Source organism: Coregonus clupeaformis, unplaced genomic scaffold, assembly GCF_020615455.1.
Source record: "Coregonus clupeaformis isolate EN_2021a unplaced genomic scaffold, ASM2061545v1 scaf0801, whole genome shotgun sequence".
Lineage (NCBI taxonomy): Eukaryota > Metazoa > Chordata > Actinopteri > Salmoniformes > Salmonidae > Coregonus > Coregonus clupeaformis.
The window spans coordinates 84,153-110,058 of NW_025534256.1; the positions used below are offsets into that span (position 1 = coordinate 84,153).

Below are 25,906 nucleotides of genomic sequence, written 5' to 3' on the forward strand. Positions count from 1 at the left end.
CTCTGGGGAGAGAGAGGAGGAGACCACTGCCTCTAAAATGAGTCTCTCTGGGGAGAGAGAGGAGGAGACCACTGCCTCTAAAATGAGTCTCTCTGGGGAGAGAGAGGAGGGGACCACTGCTTCTAAAATGACTCAAGACACCAGTTCTAAGAGGTAAGAGATGACATGTAAAATATACAGTTCTCTTAAAGATATAAAACTAAAGGGAAAAGTTTTCCCAAATTACATCAAATGTAGTTCTACATCATTAATTTAAAAGTTCCCAAATCGATTTACAAATTGCAGACTGTAGCTTTATAAAGAAACATCAGGACTTCTATGAGTTCAGCTATACACTTGTTGAAATGATGTTGATGAGGTATTGATGAGATATTGATGAGGTGATCTGCCTCCCTGTTTTGTTCAGTGTCCAGAAGCCCAGAGCAGAGTCACCTGCCCGCAGCCTGCTATCAATGAAGAGTGATCAGCCACCTGCTTTCAGCCAGGAACCATTACCAGATGACAATAAGGAAGTGGAGAGTTTAGACAGTGAGGATGCATTAAAGATCACACGCAACCTTCTGGACAGAAGAAGTAAGACTGTGTTTCATACAATATTACAAAGAACGGTACAAAGGCCCCTCTAACACACACACACACACACACACACACACACACACACACAAACTTATGAGTCCCAACTCTCATTGTTTTCCTACAGGTCAAACTCTTCTGACAGTCCAACAAGACATTAAGGCTAAACTGAAACACAAGTATCAACACATATCTGAAGGAATTGGACACCATGGAAACCAAAGTCTGTTAAAGGACATCTACACAGAGCTCTACATCACAGAGGGTGGAAGTGGAGGGGTCAATAATGAACATGAGGTGAGACAGATAGAGATGGCATCCAAGAAACAAACCACACAAGAGACACCAATCAAATGCAACGACATCTTCAAGCCTTTAGCTGGACAAGACAAACCTAGCAGAACTGTGCTGACAAAAGGAATCGCTGGCATTGGAAAAACAGTCTCTGTGCAGAAGGTCATCCTTGACTGGGCAGAGGGAAAAGCAAATCAGGACGTTCATTTCATGTTTCCTCTTCCTTTCCGTGATCTGAACCTGAAAAAGGACCAATACAGTCTGATGCAACTTCTTTCCCACTACTTCTCAGAGCTGAAAGAGATTGACAGCATTGAAGATGGGGAGACCAAAACTGTTTTCATTTTTGATGGTCTGGATGAGTGTCGACTTCCTCTAGACTTCAAAAACAATGAGAAGTGCTGTGATGTCACGAAGCCAACCTCAGTGGACGTGCTGCTGACAAACCTCATCAAGGGGAATCTGCTTCCCTCTGCTCTCCTCTGGATAACCTCACGGCCTGCAGCAGCCAATCAGATCCCTCCTGAGTGTGTTGACCAGGTGACAGAGGTACGAGGGTTCAATGATCCACAGAAGGAGGAGTACTTCAGGAAGAAAATCACAGATCAGAATCTGGCCAATGAAATCATCACCCACATAAAAACATCAAGGAGCTTCCACATCATGTGCCACATGCCAGTCTTCTGTTGGATATCAGCCACTGTCCTTGAGATGATGCTGAAAGAGGCCGAGAAGGATGAAGTCCCCAAAACTCAGACCCAGATGTACATACACTTCACGCTCATCCAAATCATTGTGAAGAACAAGAAGTACAACAAAGCCACAGAGACAAACCCAAAGGAACTGTCTCAGTCAGACAAAGAGATGATCCTGAAACTGGCAAAGCTGGCTTTCCAACAGCTGCAGAAGGGCAACCTGATCTTCTATGAGGAGGACCTGAGAGAGTGTGGCCTTGATGTCACAGAGGCATCAGAGTACTCAGCATTGTGTACAGAGATCTTTAAAGAAGAATCTGGGCTGTACCAAGACAAGGTCTACAGCTTTGTGCATCTGAGCATTCAGGAGTTTCTAGCAGCAGTGCATGCTTTAGAATCATGTCTGGACAAGAAGGAAAATGTTTTTTCCACCACTAGTGAGGATGAAGAGGAGGAGTCAATCCAGTTGTTTGACTTACACTGGAGAGCAGTGGACCAGGCCTTGAAGAGTGAGAATGGACACCTGGACCTGTTCCTCCGCTTCCTTCTGGGCCTCTCACTGGAGTCCAATCAGAATCTGTTACGAGGCCTTCTGACACAGACAGGAAGTACAACACAGAGCAATGAGGAAACAGTTGAGAGAACAGTCAGGTACCTTTCATACAACATCGAGGAGGAATCCTCACCAGAAAGGATCATCAACTTGTTCCACTGTCTGAATGAACTTGGTGCCAACTCTCTAGTTGAAGACATGCAAACCTCCCTGCGATCAGGAACTCTTTCAGAAACAGAGCTAGAACCTCAACAATGTTCAGCCCTGGCCTACCTGTTACTGATGTCAGAGGAGGTGCTGGAGGAGTTTGACCTGAAGACATACACCACATCAGAGGAAGGTTATCAGAGGTTTCTGCCGGTAGTGAAAACCTGCAAGAGAGCACTGTAAGTTCTGCTATTGAGTTGCTGTTTACAGTATCATTATTCTGAAGGATTTGTATATCTAACATATTATCTCCTCTCTCAGACTGGATCGCTGTAAACTCACATATGAATCCTGTGAGACTCTGGCTTCAGCTCTGCAGACACCAAACTCCCCCCTGAGAGAACTGGACCTCAGCTACAATGACCTGAGAGACAGAGGGTTGGAGCTGCTCTGTGTTGGACTAACCAGTCCACTCAGCAACATACAGACACTAGTGTGAGTTAAATATCTTCAGTATCCACTGTGAGTGTTTATATATTATGTATGTAGTTAGTATGTGTATGTTTTTAACATTATTTGAACATCTTGGTAAATATGCAGAAACATACATCAAATGTGATAAATATATCAAACTAAGGTTAAATATCTTGAGTGAGTTAGTATGTTTTTTAACATTGGTTAATCATGTGTCCTTCTGTTATAATAATAATATAATAATATGCCATTTAGCAGAAGCTTTTTATCCAAAGCGACTTACAGTCATGCGTGCATACATTTTGTTTTTGTGTATGGGTGGTCCCGGGGATCGAACCCACTACCCTGGCGTTACAAGCTCCGCGCTCTACCGGCTCTTAAAGCTTTGCATATTTAACAGTGTATCAACACATCTCCTCTCTCCAGACTAGCTAACTGTAAACTCACATATAAATCCTGTGAGACTCTGGCATCAGCTCTGCAGACACCAAACTCCCCCCTGAGAGAACTGGACCTCAGCTACAATGACCTGGGAGACAGAGGAATGAAGCTGCTCTGTGTTGGACTAACCAGTCCACTCTGCAACATACAGTGTCACGATTCAGACAGACGACCAGAGGACCACAATTGCGTCACACCAGAAAGTTTATTAAACTTAAGGGAAAAGGGAAGTAGGGAGTGAATGAAGGCTCCAGGGGTAACAGGGATCCCGTCCAATGCGCTGGGTCTGTGCCCCCCAGTGGCAGCGATCGTCCTATGAAGCCGGTGGTGGGTGGTCCAGAAGTCCTGGGGGGGAGACACAGACACAACAGGGCGGAATGAAACCAGGCAGCAGTACAGTTCAAGGGAATCCAGAATACGTAGTAGCAAGGCAGAAGGCTGGTCAGAGTTACCGGGATTGAAGAGTAGTCAGGAGTCGTAATGGCAGAAGCAGGTCTGGATCTCCTAAGGCAGAAGAGTATCCAACAAACAGGCAGGTCCGGGGTCACAAAACCAGGGTGAGCCAGAAGCGCGAGCAAACAGGTTCCGGGTGTGAGCTTTGCAGACGATCTGACACCGGAGAGCTGAAAGACAGGGCCTTAAATACTGGGAGAGGTTAGTGGGTAATGCAGCGCAGCTGGCAGAGTAATTAGAGCCGAGCAGAGCAGGGACAGGTGGAGCTAGTTAGGCTGAGTAGAGAGAGGGAGGTGAGCAGAGTGGAAGATAGTGGAAACCAATTAAGGTGGTAACCCGGTGGAGTGAGAGGGCTCATGACAGAACCCCCCAAGGGACGGCCCCAGAAGTCCCAAGAGCAACACCACGCCGGGCGGGAGGAGGGGAGCCGGAGGAGGGCTAGAACTCCTCCGAACGGTCCGAGTGAACGTCCTCATCCTCGGAGGAAGCCGGAGGGCCGTGGTCGGGGAGATGGGACAGGTCCCGAGACAGGATCAGGCACAGGACAGGAAGCCGAGCGGGCCGGACGGTTAGGGACCCCTCTGGGGCGGCCCCCTACGGATTGCAGGTTGATCAGGATGCCGTTGGTGAAAAGCGGTGATGAGAGTCCTATCCACAATCCGACTAGCTGGCACCCAGGTCCTTTCCTCAGGTCCATAGCCCTCCCAGTCAATGAGGTACTGGAGACCCCTACCCCTCCGTCTGGACCGAAGCAGGCGGCGGACGGTGTAAACCAGACCACCATCGACGAGCCGTGGAGGAGGAGGACCAGGCGCAGCAGGGACCAGCGGACTCTCATGGATGGGCTTAATCTTAGACACATGGAAAGTGGGGTGCACCCTCAGGGAATTAGGCAGTTGGAGCCGGACAGCAGTTGGGCTAATCACTCTTATGATAGGGAATGGGCCAATGAACCGAGGTGCCAGCTTCTGCGACTCCACCCTGAGTGGCAGGTTCTTCGATGACAACCACACCCTTTGACCAACATGGTAGGTGGGAGCAGGAATTCTCCGACGGTTGGCCCCGGTAGTGTAGCTGGCAACGGACCTGAGGAGTGTGGCTCGGGCTTGTGACCAGGTGCGGCGACATCGACGGGCAAAAGCAAGTGCAGATGGGCAAGTAACCTCCTCCTCCTGGCTGGCAAATAGAGGAGGCTGGTATCCATAAACACATTGGAAAGGGGACATACCGATGGCAGAGCAGGTCAGAGAATTGTGTGCGTACTCCACCCATGTCAATTGCTGCGACCAGGAGTGGGGGTTGCGTGAAGTCATGCATCGCAGTGCCTTCGAGCTCCTGATTAGCCCGCTCTGACTGCCCATTGGATTGGGGATGGAATCCGGAAGTCAGACTGACTGTGGCTCCCAGCAGGTGACAGAACTCCTTCCAAAAAGCGGAGGAGAATTGTGGACCACGGTCAGAAACAACATCCCTTGGCAGTCCGTGGATCCGGAAGACGTGTTCCAGGACCACCTGGGCGGTCTCCTTGGCGGTTGGGAGCTTGGGGAGGGGAATGAAGTGTGCCATCTTGCTGAAACGGTCAACGATGGTGAGAATGACGGTCATGCCACTTGAAGGGGGGCAGCCCCGTGACAAAGTCAAGGGCGATGTGAGACCAGGGACGTCTGGGCACAGGCAGGGGCTGCAGCAATCCGGCTGGGGGCTGGCAGGACGACTTGTGTTGGTTGCAGATGGGGCAGGCTTGGACGAATTCCCGTACATCCTTCCTCAGAGAGGGCCACCAGAACCTCTGGGCGAGCAGGTTGTAAGTGCGGGTGGAGCCAGGGTGACAAGCTAGGCGGGAGTCATGTCCCCACTGAATGACCTGGGACCTCAGGTCTTCGGGGGACAAAAAGGCGGTCAGCTGGGCAAGTGCTGGGACCTGGCTGGTTACGGAGAGCCTCCAGCACCTGTTCCTCAACAGCCCAGGTCAGAGCTGCAACGATGCAGGGACTTGGCAGAATCGACACAGGGTCCTTGGAGGGGGTGTCATCCTTCTGGAATTGACGGGAGAGGGCGTCTGGCTTGGTGTTGCGTGATCCAGGCCGGTATGACAGAGTGAAATTAAACCTGGTGAAGAACAGGGCCCAGCGGGACTGCCTGGAGTTCAACCGTTTGGCCGTAGCGGATGTACTCCAAGTTCTTATGATCGGTCCAAACGAGAAATGGAATGGTGGACCCCTCCAGCCAGTGACGCCACTCCTCCAAGGCAAGCTTCACAGCCAGCAGCTCACGGTTCCCTATGTCGTAATTGCACTCAGAGGGGGACAACCGACGTGAGAAAAAAGGCACAGGGATGGAGCTTCCTATCCTCCGCAGCCCACTGAGAAATCACAGCACCAACTCCCACATCCGAGGCGTCCACCTCCACAATGAATTGCCGGTCCACATCAGGCATCTGGAGGATGGGAGCGGAGGTGAACCTCACCTTGAGGGTACTGAAGGCTTTGTCGGCTGCTGGGGTCCAGGTGAAGGGTTGCTTGGTGCTGGTTAGAGCAGTGAGAGGGGCAGCAACGGTACTGTAGTTCCGGATAAACTTCCTATAGAAGTTAGCAAACCCCAGAAACTGTTGCAGCTTCTTTCTGTTCTCCCGGAACTGGCCACGAAGTGACTGCTGATACTTTGGCAGGATCCATTTGGATACTTCCCTCTGCCACTATGTACCCCAGGAAGGCCACTGTCTTGACGTGAAACTCACATTTCTCTGCCTTGGCGTAGAGGGAATTCTCCAGAAGACGATGAAGGACTTGCTGGACATGGCGGGTGTGTTCAGACAGGTTTCTGGAGTAAATTAAGATGTCATCCAGGTAAACGAAGACAAACTTGTTTAACATGTCCCGCAGTACATCATTCACTAGAGCCTGGAACACAGCAGGAGCATTGGTGAGGCCAAAAGGCATAACCAGATACTCGTAGTGGCCTGTTGGTGTATTGAATGCGGTTTTCCATTCATCTCCCTCCCGGATCCGCACTAGGTGGTAAGCGTTTCTGAGATCCAACTTGGTAAAAACAGTGGCTCCCTGGAGCAACTCAAAAGCAGAGGTGAGCAGAGGCAGAGGGTAACGGTTTTTCACTGTGATGTCGTTGAGTCCCCTGTAGTCGATGCAGGGGCGAAGAGATCCGTCCTTCTTCCCCACAAAGAAGAAGCCAGCACCAGCAGGAGATGAAGATGAACGGATTAATCCTGCGGACAGAGAGCCATTGATGTAGTCCTCCATGGACTTTCTTTCAGGAGCAGACAACGAATAAAGACGACCCCTTGGAGGAGCTGTTCCAGGGAGGAGGTCGATGGCACAGTCGTACGGTCGGTGAGGGGGCAGAGATGTGGCTCTTGCTTTGTTAAACACCTCTCTGAGACCATGGTAGCATTCTGGGACATTGGAGAGGTCCGGAGCGGAGTTAGTAGGTACTGGCCGAGGGGTAGTGCGGCAGCAAGCAGGCAGGTACGGTGGCAGTCCTCTCCCCACTCCCTGATCACCCCGGTCACCCAGTCGAGCTGAGGGTTGTGCCGGGCGGAGCCATGGGTAACCCAGGATGAGGGGTTGGCCTGGAGAGGGGAGCAGGTGAAACTGGATAGTTTCTTGATGGTTTTCGGACAGACCCATCGAGACCGGGGCCGTGACATGAGTGACCGATCCGAGTAAGTGTCCGTCCAGTGCCCGGGCAGGAATAGGAGGTGTCAAACGGAGGTTCTCCAGTCCCAGTTGGCGTGCCAGCTTGACGTCCATTATGTTGGCTTCGGCGCCAGAATCCACCAGAGCAGCCAGGGTGTGAGTTGAGTCAGAGAGGCGGAGGTGAACTTGCAGCAGGGGTTTGCGGTCGGAGGACTGGATGGTCATTGAACTCGACCGGACTCCCCCTACGCCCGGTGAGCTTCGGCCCTTTAAAGGGCAGGTTACCACACGATGTCCATCACCTCCACAATAGAGGCAGAGGTTTGAGGTGAAGCGCGCTGGCGCTCTGCAGGAGTGAGGGAGGCTCGCCCAATCTCCATAGGCTCAGACTGATCAAGCTGACCTGGGTGAGTGGCAGTAGATGACAGGAGCCCAGTCGGATCTCTCCGAATGCCGGTAGTAGGTGGACCTTGGCGCCCCCTCTCACGACGACGGGTCTGTATCCTTCTGTCGATCCTGACAGTCAGTGCGATGGCTTCATCAAGAGTGGAAGGCAGTTCATGGGAGACCAACTCGTCCTTGATATAGTCAGCCAAACTATGGAAGAACGCGTCCACCAACGGTGGTGTGTTCCAAGAACTTCGTCTAGCCAGGGTTCGGAAGTCGATGGAATGGTCTGCGACTGTACGTCTGCCTTGTCGAATACTGAACAGTTCACGAGACGCCTCTGCGGTGGGTGAATCCAGGTCAAACACCTTCAGCATCTCCTCAGCAAACAGGTCGAAGGTTGCACATGCGGGGGTTTGACGTTCGAACTCTGCTGTTCCCCAGAGTCGAGCTCGGCCCGTCAGGTGAGTGATGGCATACCCAACTTTAGCCCCCTCCGTGGCGAAGGTCCTTGGCTGCAAGGAGAACTGAAGTCGGCAGCTAGTCAGGAATGGCCGGGCCTGGGTTGAATCGCCGTTGAACCGCTCGGGGTTTCCAATCTTGGGTTCGGAGCAGCGGCTGCAATGACCGGGGCAGGTAACTCGGGGGGCTGGGCTGGTGGGCAGACTGGCTGAGGTAAGGTTGGTGAGGAGTTGAATGAGCATGGCGAGTTGTTGTTGCTGCTGCTGGAACTGCTGCTCATGCTCATCGGTTTCCATGTCGGGAAAGTGTGCGCTGAGTCCATAATGGTCAGATCGTACTGTCACGATTCAGACAGACGACCAGAGGACCACAATTGCGTCACACCAGAAAGTTTATTAAACTTAAGGGAAAAGGGAAGTAGGGAGTGAATGAAGGCTCCAGGGGTAACAGGGATCCCGTCCAATGCGCTGGGTCTGTGCCCCCCAGTGGCAGCGATGCGTCCTATGAAGCCGGTGGTGGGTGGTCCAGAAGTCCTGGGGGGAGACACAGACACAACAGGGCGGAATGAAACCAGGCAGCAGTACAGTTCAAGGGAATCCAGAATACGTAGTAGCAAGGCAGAAGGCTGGTCAGAGTTACCGGGATTGAAGAGTAGTCAGGAGTCGTAATGGCAGAAGCAGGTCTGGATCTCCTAAGGCAGAAGAGTATCCAACAAACAGGCAGGTCCGGGGTCACAAAACCAGGGTGAGCCAGAAGCGCGAGCAAACAGGTTCCGGGTGTGAGCTTTGCAGACGATCTGACACCGGAGAGCTGAAAGACAGGGCCTTAAATACTGGGAGAGGTTAGTGGGTAATGCAGCGCAGCTGGCAGAGTAATTAGAGCCGAGCAGAGCAGGGACAGGTGGAGCTAGTTAGGCTGAGTAGAGAGAGGGAGGTGAGCAGAGTGGAAGATAGTGGAAACCAATTAAGGTGGTAACCCGGTGGAGTGAGAGGGCTCATGACATACAGACACTAGTGTGAGTTAACTATCTTCAGTACCCACTGTGAGTGTTTAAATATCATGTATGTACTGTATACTGAACAAGAATATAAATGCAACATATAACAATTTGAAAGGTTTTACTGAGTTACAGTTCATATAAGGAAATCAGTCAATTGAAATAAATTCATTAGGCCATAATCTATGGATTTCACATAAATGGGAATTCAGATATGCATCTGTTGGTCACAGATACCTTAAAAAAAAGTATGGGTGTTTATCAGAAAACCAGTCCGTATCTGGTGTGACCACCATTTGCCTCATGCAGCGCGACACATCTCCTTCACAGAGTTGATCAGGCTGTTGATTGTGGCTTGTGGAATGTTCTCCCACTCCTCTTCAATGGCTGTGCGAAGTTGCTGGAAACTGCCAGGAACTGGAAGACGCTGTCGTACACATCGATCCAGAGCATCCCAAACATTTATGTCTGGTGAGTTTGCAGTCCATGGAAGAACTGGGACATTTTCAGCTTCCAGGAATTGTGTACAGATCCTTGCGACACGGGGCCGTGCATTATCATGCTGAAACATGAGGTGATGGCGGCAGATGAATGGCACGTCAATGGGCCTCAGGATCTCGTCACGGTATCTTTGTGCATTCAAATTGCCATAGATAAAATGTGATTGTGTTCATTGTCTGTAGTTTATGCCTGCCCATTCCATAACCCCACCGCCACCATGGGGCACTCTGTTAACCACATTGACCTCAGCAAACCGCTTGCCCACACAATCCCATCACGACGCCATACACGCTTTCTGCCATCTTCCCGGTACAGTTGAAACTGGGATTAATCCGTGAAGAGCACACTTCTCCAGTGTGCCAGTGGCCATCGAAGGTGAGCATTTGCCCACTGAAGTCGGTTACGACACCGAACTGAAGTCAGGTCAAAACCCTGGTGAGGATGACGAGCACGCAGTTGAGCTTCCCTGAGACGGTTTCTGACAGTTTGTGCAGACATTTTTCGGTTGTGAAAACCCACAGTTAAATCAGCTGTCCTGGTGACTTGTCTCAGACCATCCTGCAGGTGAAGAAGCCGGATGTGGAGGTCCTGGGCTGGCGTGTTTACATGTGGTCTGCGGTTTTGAGGCCGGTTGGATGTACTTCCAAATTCTCTAAAACGATGTTGGAGGCGGTTTATGGTAGAGAAATTAACATTCATTTCTCTGGCAACAGCACTGGTGGACATTCCTGCAGTCATCATGCCAATTGCACGCTCCCTCAAAACATGACACATCTGTGGCATTGTGTTGTGTGACAAAACTGCACATTTCAGAGTGGCCTTTTATTGTCCCCAGCACAAGGTGCACCTGTGTAATGATCATGCTTTTTAATCAGCTTCTTGATATACCACACCTGTCAGGTGGATGGATTATCTTAGCAAAGGAGAAATGCTCACTAACAGGGATCTAAAGAAATGTACAGTGAGGGAAAAAAGTATTTGATCCCCTGCTGATTTTGTACGTTTGCCCACTGACAAAGAAATTATCAGTCTATAATTTTAATGGTAGGTTTATTTGAACAGTGAGAGACAGAATAGCAACAAAAAAATCCATAAAAACGCATATAAAAAATGTTATAAATTGATTTGCATTTTAATGAGGGAAATAAGTATTTGACCCCCTCTCAATCAGAAAGATTTCTGGCTCCCAGGTGTCTTTTATACAGGTAACGAGCTGAGATTAGGAGCACACTCTTAAAGGGAGTGCTCCTAATCTCAGTTTGTTACCTGTATAAAAGACACCTGTCCACAGAAGCAATCAATCAGATTCCAAACTCTCCACCATGGCCAAGACCAAAGAGCTCTCCAAGGATGTCAGGGACAAGATTGTAGACCTACACAAGGCTGGAATGGGCTACAAGACCATCGCCAAGCAGCTTGGTGAGAAGGTGACAACAGTTGGTGCGATTATTCGCAAATGGAAGAAACAAAATAACTGTCAATCTCCCTCGGCCTGGGGCTCCATGCAAGATCTCACCTCGTGGAGTTGCAATGATCATGAGAACGGTGAGGAATCAGCCCAGAACTACACGGGAGGATCTTGTCAATGATCTCAAGGCAGCTGGGACCATAGTCACCAAGAAAACAATTGGTAACACACTACGCCGTGAAGGACTGAAATCCTGCAGCGCCCGCAAGGTCACCCTGCTCAAGAAAGCACATATACAGGGCCGTCTCAAGTTTGCCAATGAACATCTGAATGATTCAGAGGAGAACTGGGTGAAAGTGTTGTGGTCAGATGAGACCAAAACCGAGCTCTTTGGCATTTACTCAACTCGCTGTGTTTGGAGGAGGAGGAATGCTGCCTATGACCCCAACAACACCATCCCCACCGTCAAACATGGAGGTGGAAACATTATGTTTTGGGGGTGTTTTTCTGCTAAGGGGACAGGACAACTTCACTGCATCAAAGGGACGATGGACGGGGCCATGCACCGTCAAATCTTGGGTGAGAACCTCCATCCCTCGGCCAGGGCATTGAAAATGGTTCGTAGATGGGTATTCCAGCATGACAATGACCCAAAACACACGGCCAAGGCAACAAAGGAGTGGCTCAAGAAGAAGCACATTAAGGTCCTGGAGGGGCCTAGCCAGTCTCCAGACCTTAATCCCATAGAAAACCTGTGGAGGGAGCTGAAGGTTCGAGTTGCCAAACGTCATCCTCGAAACCTTAATGACTTGGAGAAGATCTGCAAAGAGGAGTGGAACAAAATCCCTCCTGAGATGTGTGTAAACCTGGTGGCCAACTACAAGAAACGTCTGACCTCTGTGATTGCCAACAAGGGTTTTGCCACCAAGTATTAAATCATGTTTTGCAGAGGGGTCAAATACTTATTTCCCTCATTAAAATGCTATTCAATTTATAACATTTTTTACATGTGTTTTTATGGATTTTTTTGTTGTTATTCTGTCTCTCACTGTTCAAATAAACCTACCATTACAATCATAGACTGATGATGTCTTTGTCAGTGGGCAAACGTACAAAATCAGCAGGGGATCAAATACATTTTTCCCTCACTGTATGCACACAATTTGAGAGAAATAAGCTTTTGTGCGTATGGAACATATCTTGGATCTTTTATTTCAGCTCATGAAACGTGGGACCTACACTTTACATGTTGGGTTTATATTTCTGTTCTGTATAGTTAGTATGTGTATGTTTTTAACATTATTTTAACATTTTTGGGACATATCCAGAAACATACATAACAACATATATCAAACCAAGGTAAATATCTTGAGTGAGTTAGTATGTTTTTAACATTGGTTAATCATGTGTCCTTCTGTTATTATCTAAATGTATCTCATTATTCTTAAAGCTTTGCATATTTAACAGTATATCACTATATCTCCTCTCTCCAGACTAGCTGGCTGTAAACTCACATATGAATCCTGTGAGACTCTGGCTTCAGCTCTGCAGACACCAAACTCCCCCCTGAGAGAACTGGACCTCAGCTACAATGACCTGGGAGACAGAGGAGTGGAGCTGCTCTGTGTTGGACTAACCAGTGCACTCTGCAACATACAGACACTAGTGTGAGTTAACTATCTTCAGTATGAGTTATTATGTGGATGTTTTAAACATTTGTTAATCATGTGCTCTTCTGTCCTCTAGTCTAGCTCAGTGTGGTCTGACAGAGGGTTGCTGTTCAGATCTGGCCTCAGTCCTGAGTTCACCCAACTCACAACTGAAACAACTGGAGCTGAGAGACAATGACCTGCAGGACTCAGGAGTTACACTGCTGTCTGCTGGACTGGAGGATCCAGACTGTAAACTACACACACTGGGGTAAGTACAGCTGTTTCAGTCAGGTCGGTACTGAGCTGAGTTACACTGCCCTCTGCTGGACTGGAGGATCCAGACTGTAAACTACACACACTGGGGTATGTACAGCTGTTTCAGTCAGGCCGGTACTGAGCTTAGTAAAACAAAAATCGAATGTTTCATTACAATGTTTGTGTCATGGACAAAATGATGGGTGTCCTACAAGATGATTGACACCAGTCCACCAACCTAGACAGCTGTTGTGTCTCTCTGTAGGCTGTCTGGCTGTCTGGTCACAGAGGAGGGCTGTGCAGCTCTGTCTTCAGCTCTGAGGTCAAACCCCTCCCACCTGAAAGAGCTGGTCCTGAGCTACAATCACCCAGGAGACTCTGCAGGGGGACTGCTTTCAGCTGCTCTGGTGGATCCCACAGATAAACTGATGAAGCTGAAGTAAGTCAGAATAGATGTCCTAATAGTGTGAGCAGTGGTTGTGTCCTATGTAGTGTAGTAGGTTCAGTAACATGAGGACATGATGGTAGAATTAAGGGGACGTTTACCCAGCAGGCTTAGCACTCCAACACAGCATACATTATCACTACATTAATACTCTTCTTCTGCATCTCTGATATCCTGTTGGAATTGTACTCTGTTCTGTATGCAGTAGGTAGGGTAGATGTCACGGTTTCGGCCGAGGCTGCCTCTCTTCCTTGCTCTGGCAGGCTTCGGCGTTCGTCGTCTCCGGAATACTAGCTGCCACCGTTGTATGTTTCTATATTCGTTTGGTCTTGTCTGGTATTGTACACCTGTTGTCGTTTAGCGTCATTAGTGACCTATAAGTTCTAGTTGGTTTTGTCAGGTGTTGTGTGTGATTGTTTCGCTGTCGTGTTTGTGCTCTTCAGTATACCGTTTGCTCTTTGTAGCGTTCCTCCTCTGTTTAGGAGTGTATTTTTCGCACCTGTTTAGTGCGCCTTTTGTTTTACGCCTGCGTGCGGAGTTTCTCGCCTCAGGGCTTTTGGATCGTGTATTTGTTTGTGCCTGCACTAAAGTCTTTTGGACTTATTTTCTGCGTCCTGCGCCTGATTCCAGCACCACACCCACCTACAGCACCAACTGACAGAATCACACACCACACCGAATGGAATCAGCAGGAGCCGCAGCAGCACAGGAGACGTTGGAGGATCGGGTCCGGGAGCAGAACGACCAGATCCTGCGGATCGGGACTGCCCTGCAGGATGTTATCAACACACTCCAACGCTGGGAGACCCGAGGGACACCCCCAACTCCGGAACCCAGGGGAATTCGACTCTCGCTCCCGAGGGTCACGATGGGACCGCTGCCGGGTGTCAGAGTTTCCTTCTCCAGGTGGAGCTTTACCTGGCCACCGTGCACCCGGCGCCCTCGGGACACGAGAGCGTGTCCGCCCTCATCTCCTGCCTTTCCGGCAAGGCGTTAGAATGGGCTAACGCCGAATGGAGGAGGATAGACGCTGCCACCATCACGTACGTTGAGTTCTCCCGCCGCTTCAGGGCGGTGTTTGACCATCCACCGGAGGGGAAAGCGGCGGGGGAGCGTCTGTTCTGCCTCCGGCAGGGGAGGAGGAGTGCCCAGGAATTAGAGTTAGAATTCCGTACTCTAGCGGCGGATGCAGGGTGGAATGAGCGGGCCCTCATCGATCACTACCGCTGTAGTCTACGTGAGGACGTCCGTCGGGAGCTGGCCTGTCGGGATACCAGTCTCTCTTTCGACCAGTTAGTCGACATGTCCATCAGGCTGGACACCCTGCTGGCGACCCGCGGACGTCCCGAGGGAGGTCCGTCCATTTCACCTTCCAGCGCCTCCGAGCCGAGTCCCATGGAGCTTGGGGGCGCTGGCGCTAGAGAGAGGAGGGGTCGGAGTACGAGGGGGCCCATCTCCTGCACCAACTGTGGCCGTGGAGGACACACCGCGGCTAGGTGCTGGGGATGGCCTCCTAGGGGAGAAGACGACAGGCCCCGCACTGGGGAGTCCTTCCAGGTGAGTAGACGCCTCATTCACCCAGAGCTCTCTGTTGCGCACTTCTGTATACCTGTGCGTTTTCCACAGGTAGCACCTCATTCCCAGCATAAGGCGCTGGTAGATTCAGGCGCGGCTGGGAATTTTGTTGATAGGAAATTTTGTTTAGATTTAGGGATTCCCCTTCTTCCTGTTGACGTCCCATTCCCCGTTCATGCCCTAGATAGCCGTCCGTTGGGATCGGGCTTGATCAGGGAGGTCAGGGCGCCACTTAGGATGTGTGCGCAGGGGGGGTCATCAGGAGATGATCCAGCTATTTCTGATCGACTCGCCTGCGTATCCGGTGGTGCTGGGAATGCCCTGGTTGAGTATCCATAACCCGTCTATTTCGTGGCAGGAGAGGGCTCTGATGGAGTGGTCTGACCAGTGTGTGGGTCGATGTTTAGGCGTTTCCGTAGGGGCTACCTCAGTGGAGAGTCCAAACCAGGTGCCCGCATTGCACATTCCCCCCGAGTATGAGGATTTGGCTATTGTGTTCAGTAAGTCGAGGGCGACGCAGTTGCCTCCCCATAGGCAGGGAGATTGTGCGATAGACCTCCAGGCAGGAGCTGCGCTCCCACGGAGCCATGTGTATCCTCTGTCTCAGGAGGAGAAGAGAGCTATGGAGACTTACATAGACGAATCTCTGAGACAAGGATACATACGGCCATCCACTTCCCCTGCGTCCTCGAGTTTCTTTTTTGTGAAGAAAAAGGATGGAGGGTTACGCCCGTGCATTGATTACCGTAGTCTCAATCAGATCACGGTGAAGTACAGTTATCCACTTCCGCTGATTGCGACCATGACGGAGTCATTGCACGGGGCGCGTTTCTTCACTAAATTAGATCTCAGGAGCACGTACAACTTGGTGCGCATTAGGGAGGGCGATGAATGGAAGACAGCCTTTAGTACCACCTCGGGCCATTACGAGTATCTAGTCATGCCATACGGGTTGTTGAACGCTCCTTCAGTTTTCCAATCATTCGTGGATGAGATATTCAGGGACATGCAGGGGCAGGGGGTGGTCGTGTACATAGATGACATTCTCGTGTACTCGTCTACCCGAGTCGAGCATGTGGCTCTGGTGCGCCGAGTGTTGCGGAGGCTGTTGGAGCACGACCTGTATGTCAAGGCAGAGAAGTGTCTGTTTTTCCAGGAGTCGGTATCCTTTTTGGGTTATCAGTTGTCTGCGTCAGGGGTAAGAATGGAGGTAGACCGGGTGTCAGCCGTGCGTAATTGGCAAACGCCAACCACTGTGAAGGAGGTGCAGCAGTTTTTGGGGTTTGCGAATTACTACCGGAGGTTTATCCGGGGTTTTGGACAGGTGGCAGCTCCCATAACGTCTCTTTTGAAGGGAGGTCCGGTGCGTTTGCAGTGGTCAGCCGAGGCGGACAGGGCTTTTGGGAGGCTGAAGGACCTGTTTACCTCGGCTCCGGTGCTGGCGCATCCGGATCCCTCTTTACCATTTCAGGTAGAGGTGGACGCGTCAGAGGCCGGTATAGGAGCCGTGCTTTCGCAACGGTCCGGCACGCCACCTAAACTCCGCCCCTGTGCCTTTTATTCCAAGAAGCTCAGTCCGGCGGAGCGAAATTATGACGTAGGGGACAGGGAGCTGTTAGCCGTGGTACAGGCCCTAAAGGTGTGGAGGCACTGGCTTGAGGGGGCTCAACACCCTTTCCTCATTTTGACGGACCACCGTAACCTGGAGTACATCCGGGCAGCTAGGAGACTGAACCCTCGCCAGGCGCGGTGGAATATGTTTTTGACCCGGTTCGTATTTAAGATCACGTACATCCCTGGGTCACAGAACGGTAAGACAGACGCACTGTCTCGGCGGTATGACACGGAGGAGAGGTCCGTGGAGCCCACTCCCATACTGCCGGAGTCTTGTCTGGTGGCACCGGTAGTGTGGGAGGTCGATGCTGAACTCGAGCGGGCGTTGCGCACCGACCCTAGTCCACCTCAATGCCCAGAGGGTCGGAAGTACGTTCCGCTCGAGGTTCGGGATCGATTGATCTATTGGGCTCACACGTCACCCTCCTCTGGACATCCTGGTATCGGCCGGACAGTGCACTGCCTTAGTGCTAAGTACTGGTGGCCCACGTTGGCGAGGGATGTGAGGGTTTATGTCTCCTCCTGCTCGGTGTGCGCCCAGTGTAAGGCGCCTAGACATCTGCCTAGGGGTAAGTTACTACCCCTGCCCGTTCCACAACGACCATGGTCTCACCTCTCGGTGGACTTTATTACTGACCTTCCTCCCTCACAGGGGAATACTACTATACTGGTCGTTGTGGACCGGTTCTCTAAGGCCTGTCGTTTGCTCCCTATGCCGGGCCTTCCTACTGCCCTACAGACCGCCGAAGCGCTATTCACCCATGTTTTCCGGCACTACGGGGTACCCGAGGATATTGTGTCTGATCGAGGTCCCCAATTTACCTCCAGAGTCTGGAGAGCCTTTATGGAGCGTTTGGGGGTCTCGGTGAGCCTCACCTCGGGTTACCATCCGGAGAGTAATGGGCAGGTGGAACATGTGAACCAGGATGTGGGTAGGTTTCTTAGATCATACTGCCAGGACCGGCCGGAGGAGTGGGCACGGTACGTTCCCTGGGCAGAAATGGCCCAGAATTCCCTACGCCATTCCTCCACTAACCTAACCTCTTTCCAATGTGTGTTAGGTTACCAGCCGGTTCTGGCACCTTGGCAGCAGAGCCAGATCGAGGCTCCTGCGGTGGATGAGTGGGTGCGGCGCTCGGAGGAGACGTGGAACGCTGCACACGTCCACCTGCAGCGGGCCCTCCGTCGTCAAAAGGCGGCGCCGATCTCCACCGCAGTGAGGGACCGTGTACGCACCTGGTGATCGAGTCTGGCTCTCTACCAGAAACCTGCCCCTCCGCCTGCCCTGTCGGAAGCTGGGTCGGCGGTTTGTGGGGCCGTTTAAAGTCCTGAGAAGATTGAACGAGGTGTGTTACAGATTACAACTACCTGTTGAGTATAAAAGTATTAACCCCTCGTTCCATGTGTCTCTTCTCAGGCCGGTGGTAGCTGGCCCACTCCAGGAAAATGAGATCAAGGAGACTCCTCCGCCCCCGTTGGACATCGAGGGGGCACCGGCGTACTCCGTGCAGTCCATCTTGGATTCGAGACGTCGGATGGGGGGTCTCCAGTATCTAGTGGAGTGGGAGGGGTACGGCCCGGAGGAACGGTGCTGGGTGCCGAGGAGAGACATTTTGGACCCGTCTCTCCTGACAGAATTCCATCGTAGTCACCCGACGCGCCCTGCTCCGCGTCCTCCTGGTCGCCCCGAGGCCGGAGTCGGCGTACGTCTGGAGCCGCGCGTCAAGGGGGTACTGTCACGGTTTCGGCCGAGGCTGCCTCTCTTCCTTGCTCGGGCAGGCTTCGGCGTTCGTCGTCTCCGGAATACTAGCTGCCACCGTTGTATGTTTCTATGTTCGTTTGGTCTTGTCTGGTATTGTACACCTGTTGTCGTTTAGCGTCATTAGTGTCCTATAAGTTCTCGTTGGTTTTGTCAGGTGTTGTGTGTGATTGTTTCGCTGTCGTGTTTGTGCTCTTCAGTATACCGTTTGCTCTTTGTAGCGTTCCTCCTCTGTTTAGGAGTGTATTTTTCGCACCTGTTTAGTGCGCCTTTTGTTTTACGCCTGCGTGCAGAGTTTCTCGCCTCAGGGCTTTTGGATCGTGTATTTGTTTGTGCCTGCACTAAAGTCTTTTGGACTTATTTTCTGCGTCCTGCGCCTGATTCCAGCACCACACCCACCTACAGCACCAACTGACAGTAGAATACCTGTATTTCTCTAGTAATGAATTGTTCTCTGTTCTGTATGCAGTAGGTAGGATAGAATACCTGTATGTCTCTAGTAATGAATTGTACTCTGTTCTGTATGCAGTAGGTAGGATAGAATACCTGTATGTCTCTAGTAATGAATTGTAATCTGTTCTGTATGCAGTAGGTAGGATAGAATACCTGTATTTCTCTAGTAATGAACTTGGATAGTGCATCAGAACACAACAATATGGTGTAAATGTTGACTGCTTCATTAGGTCTTTGTCAGTCAATAACCTGTTTCTCCTACAGTGTGGATCATGGTGGAGAGTTCAGGCTGAAATCAGGGCTGAGGAAATGTAAGTCTCTTCAATCCTAATTAACTGCATATTCAGAACTACAGTAACATAGTAACTAAGCAATACTTGTTCTGTACCTACAAAACAGCATATTATATGAAGATGTGGTTTGATTAAACTCTCTTTTTGTCTACAGATGCCTGTCATCTCACCCTGGACCCAAATACAGCAAACCCAAACCTGATGCTGTCTGAGGGGAACAGGAAGGTGACACGGGTGGAGGAGAAGCAGCATTATGAAGACCATCCAGACAGATTTGACCAACATTCCCAAGTTCTCTGCAGAGAAGTCTTATCTGGATGTCGTTATTACTGGGAGGTGGAGAGGGATGGTGACTGGGCTGACATTGGTGTGGTGTACAAAGGAATGAAGAGGAAGGGAGAGAAGGAGGACAGTTGGATTGGACTCAACAGGAAGTCCTGGTGTTTAGTCTGCTCTGATAGTGGTGATGACTTTTACCATGCTGGAGTCCGAAGCATAACCATCCCTGGTCCTGTTTCTAACAGAGTTGGAGTGTATCTGGACTGGCCAGCTGGTACTTTGTCCTTCTATAGTGTGTCCTCCTCTGGTACACTGACACACCTTTACACAGAACACACCACATTCACTGAACCCCTCTATCCTGGGTTTGGGGTTTCCTCCTCCTCAATGACCCTGTGTCAGATAGATGACCAACACATTCAAAGGTGAGTCATAGCAATGTTTTATCATGTGTTTTCCTCTGGAATCATTCCTACAATTAGATTAATAGTGGTGTGTTTTAATGTGTTATGTTGGACCTACAGACAGTTAGATTAGTCGTAGTGGTGTGTTTTAATGTGTTCTGTTGGACCTACAGACAGTTAGATTAGTAGTGGTGTTTTTTAATGTGTTCTGTTGGACCTACAGACAGTTAGATTAGTAGTAGTGGTGTGTTTTAATGTGTTCTGTTGGACCTACAGACAGTTAGATTAGTAGTGGTGTGTTTTAATGTGTTCTGTTGGACCTACAGACAGTTAGATTAGTAGTAGTGGTGTGTTTTAATGTGTTCTGTTGGACCTACAGACAGTTAGATTAGTAGTGGTGTGTTTTAATATGTTCTGTTGGACCTACAGACAGTTAGATTAGTAGTAGTGGTGTGTTTTAATGTGTTCTGTTGGACCTACAGACAGTAACTCATGATACCGGGTGACATCACATCTCTAGGGGCTTTCATCAAGATAAGCAATGTCACCTGTAATGTCACCATCAGTATTGACTTCATGGAAGTTGACAGGGTGTTATGTCACATTTGGCAATGCACCCTACATAGGGAGTGGTTCTGTCACCCTTTATACACCCTTTGTATTGCTTATGAAGACTGAATGTATGCTATATAAAGCCTTTATAAGTTGTATTTAGTTTAATCACAGTCTATCCATCTGCTTTCCCAACACCAGAGACCACGGTGGAGAGTGTTGTATCAAGCCTGTTCCTGAGAAATGTGAGTGTTAACTGATTTAATTGTTTTTCAATCAAAATACTTTTAAAGCATTCATTATACTTGAGTCCCAGGCAAGGAACACAATCACGATATATTTGGTCAAAACAAACTTAAAGGTAGAGTCAGCAATATGATGTAGATGCACAAAGTAAATAGCATAGTGGGTCAATTTCTACAACAACTAAGAGCGTTGGAGCGCGATGCTAAACTTCTCTGCTTTGGTCCCGTGGCTACCACGCTGTAAGAGAGTGAAGAGAACCCGTGCACACGGGCAGATACTGTGTGAGAGAGAAGTCAGGCATCTTGCTCATCACAATATCTGCGGTGCTGCTCGTACAACATCATTTAGCTGACTCTACCTTTAAGCTCTCATCCTGGGATCTACCAGAAATCAGGCCCCCAACATCTCCAAAACATGGACCAGAACCATGTTGTTTCCTGCTTCCACAAACATTCATTAATATAACACTGTGTGCTAATGAGACTGTTGCTAACATATATATATTTTTATTACAAGTCTATTTAATCATTATGAATTAACTATTACATGAGATTGTCCATTTTAAATAACAACTACTTTTGACTTCAGGGATTCCTCAGAGCTGTAAGACTTGTGACCATGTTGAGGTAAGTCATAATGTCAATTCTTACTTTTACATACCTTCATGAGTCAGGCACAGTCTGAAAGCCAGGTGTGTACTGACCAACCATTCATACTGGGATATAGACAGTCCTGTGTTCTGCTTTAGTAATATAAACACAGTCTGAAAGCCAGGTGTGTACTGACCAACCATTCATACTGGGATATAGACAGTCCTGTGTTCTGCTTTAGTAATATAAACACAGTCTGAAAGCCAGGTGTGTACTGACCAACCATTCATACTGGGATATAGACAGTCCTGTGTTCTGCTTTAGTAATATAAACACAGTCTGAAAGCCAGGTGTGTACTGACCAACCATTCATACTGGGATATAGACAGTCCTGTGTTCTGCTTTAGTAATATAAACACAGTCTGAAAGCCAGGTGTGTACTGACCAACCATTCATACTGGGATATAGACGGTCCTGTGTTCTGCTTGTAGGCATGCAGGATTTTAGCTGTTGTCATACCAGCATTCCATGTAACATTGAATAAATACATTAGATTAGTTACTTTGGTTAATGGGCCAGTTTCCCGGACACAGATAAAGCATGATCAATGGAAGTTTCAATAGAAAGTTCTTTAAGGTCCAGGACTAGGCTTAAAGTCCAGCACTAGACTCAATCTGTGTCCAGGAAACTGGCCCCATATGTATAACTGACATGCTTGTCCTTGTTCAGGACTCCACACACTGGCTTCAGATTGAACCCTTGACTTCCACTGTCCAGGGAGTGACAATGTTCAGGTAAAATAACTACTTTTAACATTTAATTCCGCTTGCTAGTGTATTTCCCCATTACCTTTGGGAATAGTCTTCTAATCCAACCTCTCCATTTGACGATTGACCCTCTCTACCATATCTTGTTGTTGCCCTCAGGCACAGGACACCCAAAGGGCGTTATGAGTGCACAGTGTCTGGGCTCCGCTGGGTGTGTGAGAGAGATGTCATTCTGAAGTATCACTTCAGGAACTGGGAACCCTACAGTCACCTTCTGAAAGACATGCAGTACGGACAAGGTGGTCCATTGCTGGACATCACTATGGAGTTAGGTGAACTGGAGGAAGTTCATCTGCCACACTTTGTCTGTTTAGGTAAAACCATAAAGACATAGTATTCAGAAAGACATTTCCATGTGACTGAGTTTCACTTCCTGAATGAATAAATGAATATTCTAGGAGTTTATTTACTGTGATCTGATACTGCATATTCTTTGTGATTTAGTTGGATGAATAATACAATATTTGTCTTTCTGTCTCCTTTTTATTGTGTTGTTCAGGGACCAACCCTTCCCTGAGGAATGAGATGAAGATTCTTCATGTAGAGGAACATGGAGTGTCTGTTGAGGAAGTGCATGAGGTCACCAGATTCCATGCTAAGATTCTCCATCCCAAGTTCTCACCTATCGCTGTTATACTGAGCTATATATTTTTTGGAACGTAGATGTCCACTGTGACGTGGTCCTCTATATGGCAGTAAAAAAGGCAACAGTAATTTCACGGCTGTACATGCTCCTCAGAAACTCCAGTCAGAAAGAGGTGAGGCACCATCATTGAAGTGACACCAGTATGTTGAAACTTACTAAAGGAAAGCTGATAGTTTGTTGAAAATCTATAGATTACAAAGACAACATGCAGCTCTGTGAGAAATCTATTTCTGTCTCATTCATTTGAAGAGCCAGTAGACGGCACTCTTCTCTCTGTTCGAAGGAGAACCCAATGCCCGGGGCAGTGAAGGGGACATTGCCCTGAGTAGTGTGCTGTCTTTCGCATGGGACGTTAAACATGTTTCCTGACTCTCTGTGAACACTAAAGATCCCATGGCACTTATCATAAGAGTAGGGGTGTTAACCCCGGTGTCCTGGCTAAATTCACTATCTGGCCCTCATACCATCACGGCCACCTAATCATCCCCAGCTTCCAATTGGCTCATTCATCCCCTTTCCCCTGTAACACTTCCCGAGGTCGTTGCTGTAAAATAGACTCTCTTCTCAGTCAGTTACCTGGTAAAATAAGGGTAAAATAAATAAATAAAATAGTGTACACATTTTTTTGATGTTGACAAAAAAGGATTGCTCAGTGAGCTGCATGTTGTGTGAATTATTAGACTACATTGTTCAGACTGACTACTACGTTGCTCATTTTGTAGGCTGTTCGGGACCGGGAGAAACATCAGGTGTCCCAAGGATATTCAGAATTGGTCCTGTCAAGTCCAAACGGGTCCTTAAAGCTGAACAGTTGGTTTGCTGTCAAGAATCCCCATTCCTCCTCCATCAATCCAGAGGTGCAGTTTTAGCAGGCTGAGGACATGAATCTGTCATATTATATATGAATAACTGGAATATCATTCTATTTCTTTCTCTCTCTCTCTGTCTGTTGTCTCAATCGTTGCACCATATGACCTTCTACAGAAGATTCAGCTGTTACCTGCAGACACCACACCAAGCTGTTGTAAGATGGTTATGAGAAACACAGGGGTTGACATTGAGATGGAGTTAATCGGGGATGATGAGAGGACAGTATGGAGAGATATGGTACCAACAGGTAGGAGAATATGTCAATCATAACTCTGTTATTTTCTGACAGATGCTATTTAGTGATTAAAACCTATTTTTGTTTCTTTCAGATGAATACATCCCTGAAACCCATTCAACTAGTAAGTAAACATGAGAGGTACAAACCAATGGCTTGAGGGCCAGTCGACATGGTTTACTGTTGGACTAGTCCTGATTATAAAAGGCTGTCTTCAAGATCAATGACATCTCCTCCAGGACTTGATGTAGATTAGCCTGGTTCTGAATGACATCTCCTCCAGGACTTGATGTAGATTAGCCTGGTTCTGAATGACATCTCCTCCAGGACTTGATGTAGATTAGCCTGGTTCTGAATGCCCCAATGACATCTCCTCCAGGACGTGATGTAGATTAGCCTGGTTCTGAATGCCCCAGCCTGTTTTTCTACGTCTGTGAAAACCAACCCTAAATATGAATGAAACAGTAGTGGTGTGATGTGTTCATTGATGCAGGTTGTTATTGTTACAGAATGTGTTCTTAATGCAAAGATTAACAATACAATGAAGACTTTTACTGTAGGTCACTCTGAAAGAATTCTGTTTCTAAATGTCTGAAATGTAAATGTGAATGAACAAATGTAGTTATTTTGTAACCTGCCTCTCTCAGGTGCTGTGTTGGGGGTAGGGCGTCCGGCTGAGAGCAGTCTGACTGGTTCTGCAGAGCAGCAGCTGCGTTCTGTACGGACAGAGTTTGTGAGACGAGTGTCAGGACCTGTCCTGGAAGGTCTGCTGGACGGACTCCTGCAACACACAGTCATCAACCAGGAGGAAATGGAGTCAGTAAAGGTGATAGCTGAGAGGGCAGAGAAGGCACGTGACATCATCGACATGGTGTTGAGAAAAGGAACTGAGTCATGTTCCAGGATGATCAACCTTCTTGGGGAGCTGGACCCCTATCTTTGGTCACAGCTTCAGATCTAAAGTTGTAGCCAACCCCTGGGTGTGGGGAGACCAGGCAGAATAGACAGGCAGGGTGGTTCAACATGGTCTTGGTGTCTGTTGCTTTAATTCAGGCTCCCGAAAATGTACAGAAAATGTCAATCAAACATGACCACTATGATAGCAATAAACTAACCAAAGGTCCAGCCACACAGCCTCTTTCCTTCTGCAGCCTCCTGGAGGTGTGGATCTTCTAGCAGGAGGGTCAGTTAGTCCTCCACTAGGTACCTAGCTGGACCCCTATCTAGCAGGAGGGTCAGTTAGTCCTCCACTAGGTACTTAGCTGGACCCCTATCTAGCAGGAGGGTCAGTTAGTCCTCCACTAGGTACCTAGCTGGACCCCTATCTAGCAGGAGGGTCAGTTAGTCCTCCACTAGGTACCTAGCTGGACCCCCTATCTAGCAGGAGGGTCAGTTAGTCCTACACTAGGTACCTAGCTGGACCCCTATCTAGCAGGAGGGTCAGTTAGTCCTCCACTAGGTACCTAGCTGGACCCCTATCTAGCAGGAGGGTCAGTTAGTCCTCCACTAGGTACCTAGGTATGGACCCCTATCTAGCAGGAGGGTCAGTTAGTCCTCCACTAGGTACCTAGCTGGACCCCTATCTAGCAGGAGGGTCAGTTAGTCCTCCACTAGGTACCTAGGTATGGACCCCTATCTAGCAGGAGGATCAGTTAGTCCTCCACTAGGTATGGACCCCTATCTAGCAGAACATGTTGATACAACTCTGTCTCTCTCTCACACCAACACATGGGGCGGCAGGTAGCTTAGTGGTTAAGAGCATTGTGCCAGTAACCGAAAGGTCCCTGGTTCTAATCCCCGAGCCAAATAGGTGAACATCTGTCGATGTGCCCTTGAGCAAGGCACTTAACCCTAATTGCTCATGTAAGTCGCTCTGGATAAGAGCGTCTGCTAAATGACATAAAAATAAAAAAATTAAAAAATAACCTACCTACCTGATGTCTGTGTATTTTAAACTTTAGATTTTAAATTTCATTGTATACGCATTGGAAGCATGTATTGTATATGCATTGTAAGCATGTATTGTGATGTTATTGGAATTTACTTACTGTATTTGCATACTCACTGTGAATGTGTCCGGGAAAATGGCTCTGAGAATTTGGCATTCAACTTAAAACCACAGAAATGTATTTTATGAATATATTGTACAGTGTTGGCCTGATAGAGGTTAATG

General features: G+C 48.8%; 1 protein-coding gene across 1 annotated transcript; it reads left to right on the forward strand.

The window, feature by feature from the left end:
• The first annotated feature begins 45 nt into the window (after positions 1-45).
• On the forward strand, positions 46-23,705 carry LOC121562571 (protein NLRC3-like). The gene is made up of 16 exons (XM_045216786.1): positions 46-153; positions 407-573; positions 701-2,501; positions 2,584-2,677; positions 12,671-12,705; positions 12,785-12,958; positions 13,211-13,384; positions 19,056-19,102; positions 19,239-19,788; positions 20,521-20,564; positions 21,154-21,191; positions 21,885-21,949; positions 22,082-22,296; positions 22,482-22,740; positions 23,351-23,485; positions 23,613-23,705. The coding sequence occupies exons 1-14, from the start codon at positions 83-85 to the stop codon at positions 22,643-22,645; spliced, it is 3,639 nt and encodes a 1,212-aa protein (XP_045072721.1). The 5' UTR covers positions 46-82; the 3' UTR covers positions 22,646-22,740; positions 23,351-23,485; positions 23,613-23,705.
• Positions 23,706-25,906: the final 2,201 nt, after the last annotated feature.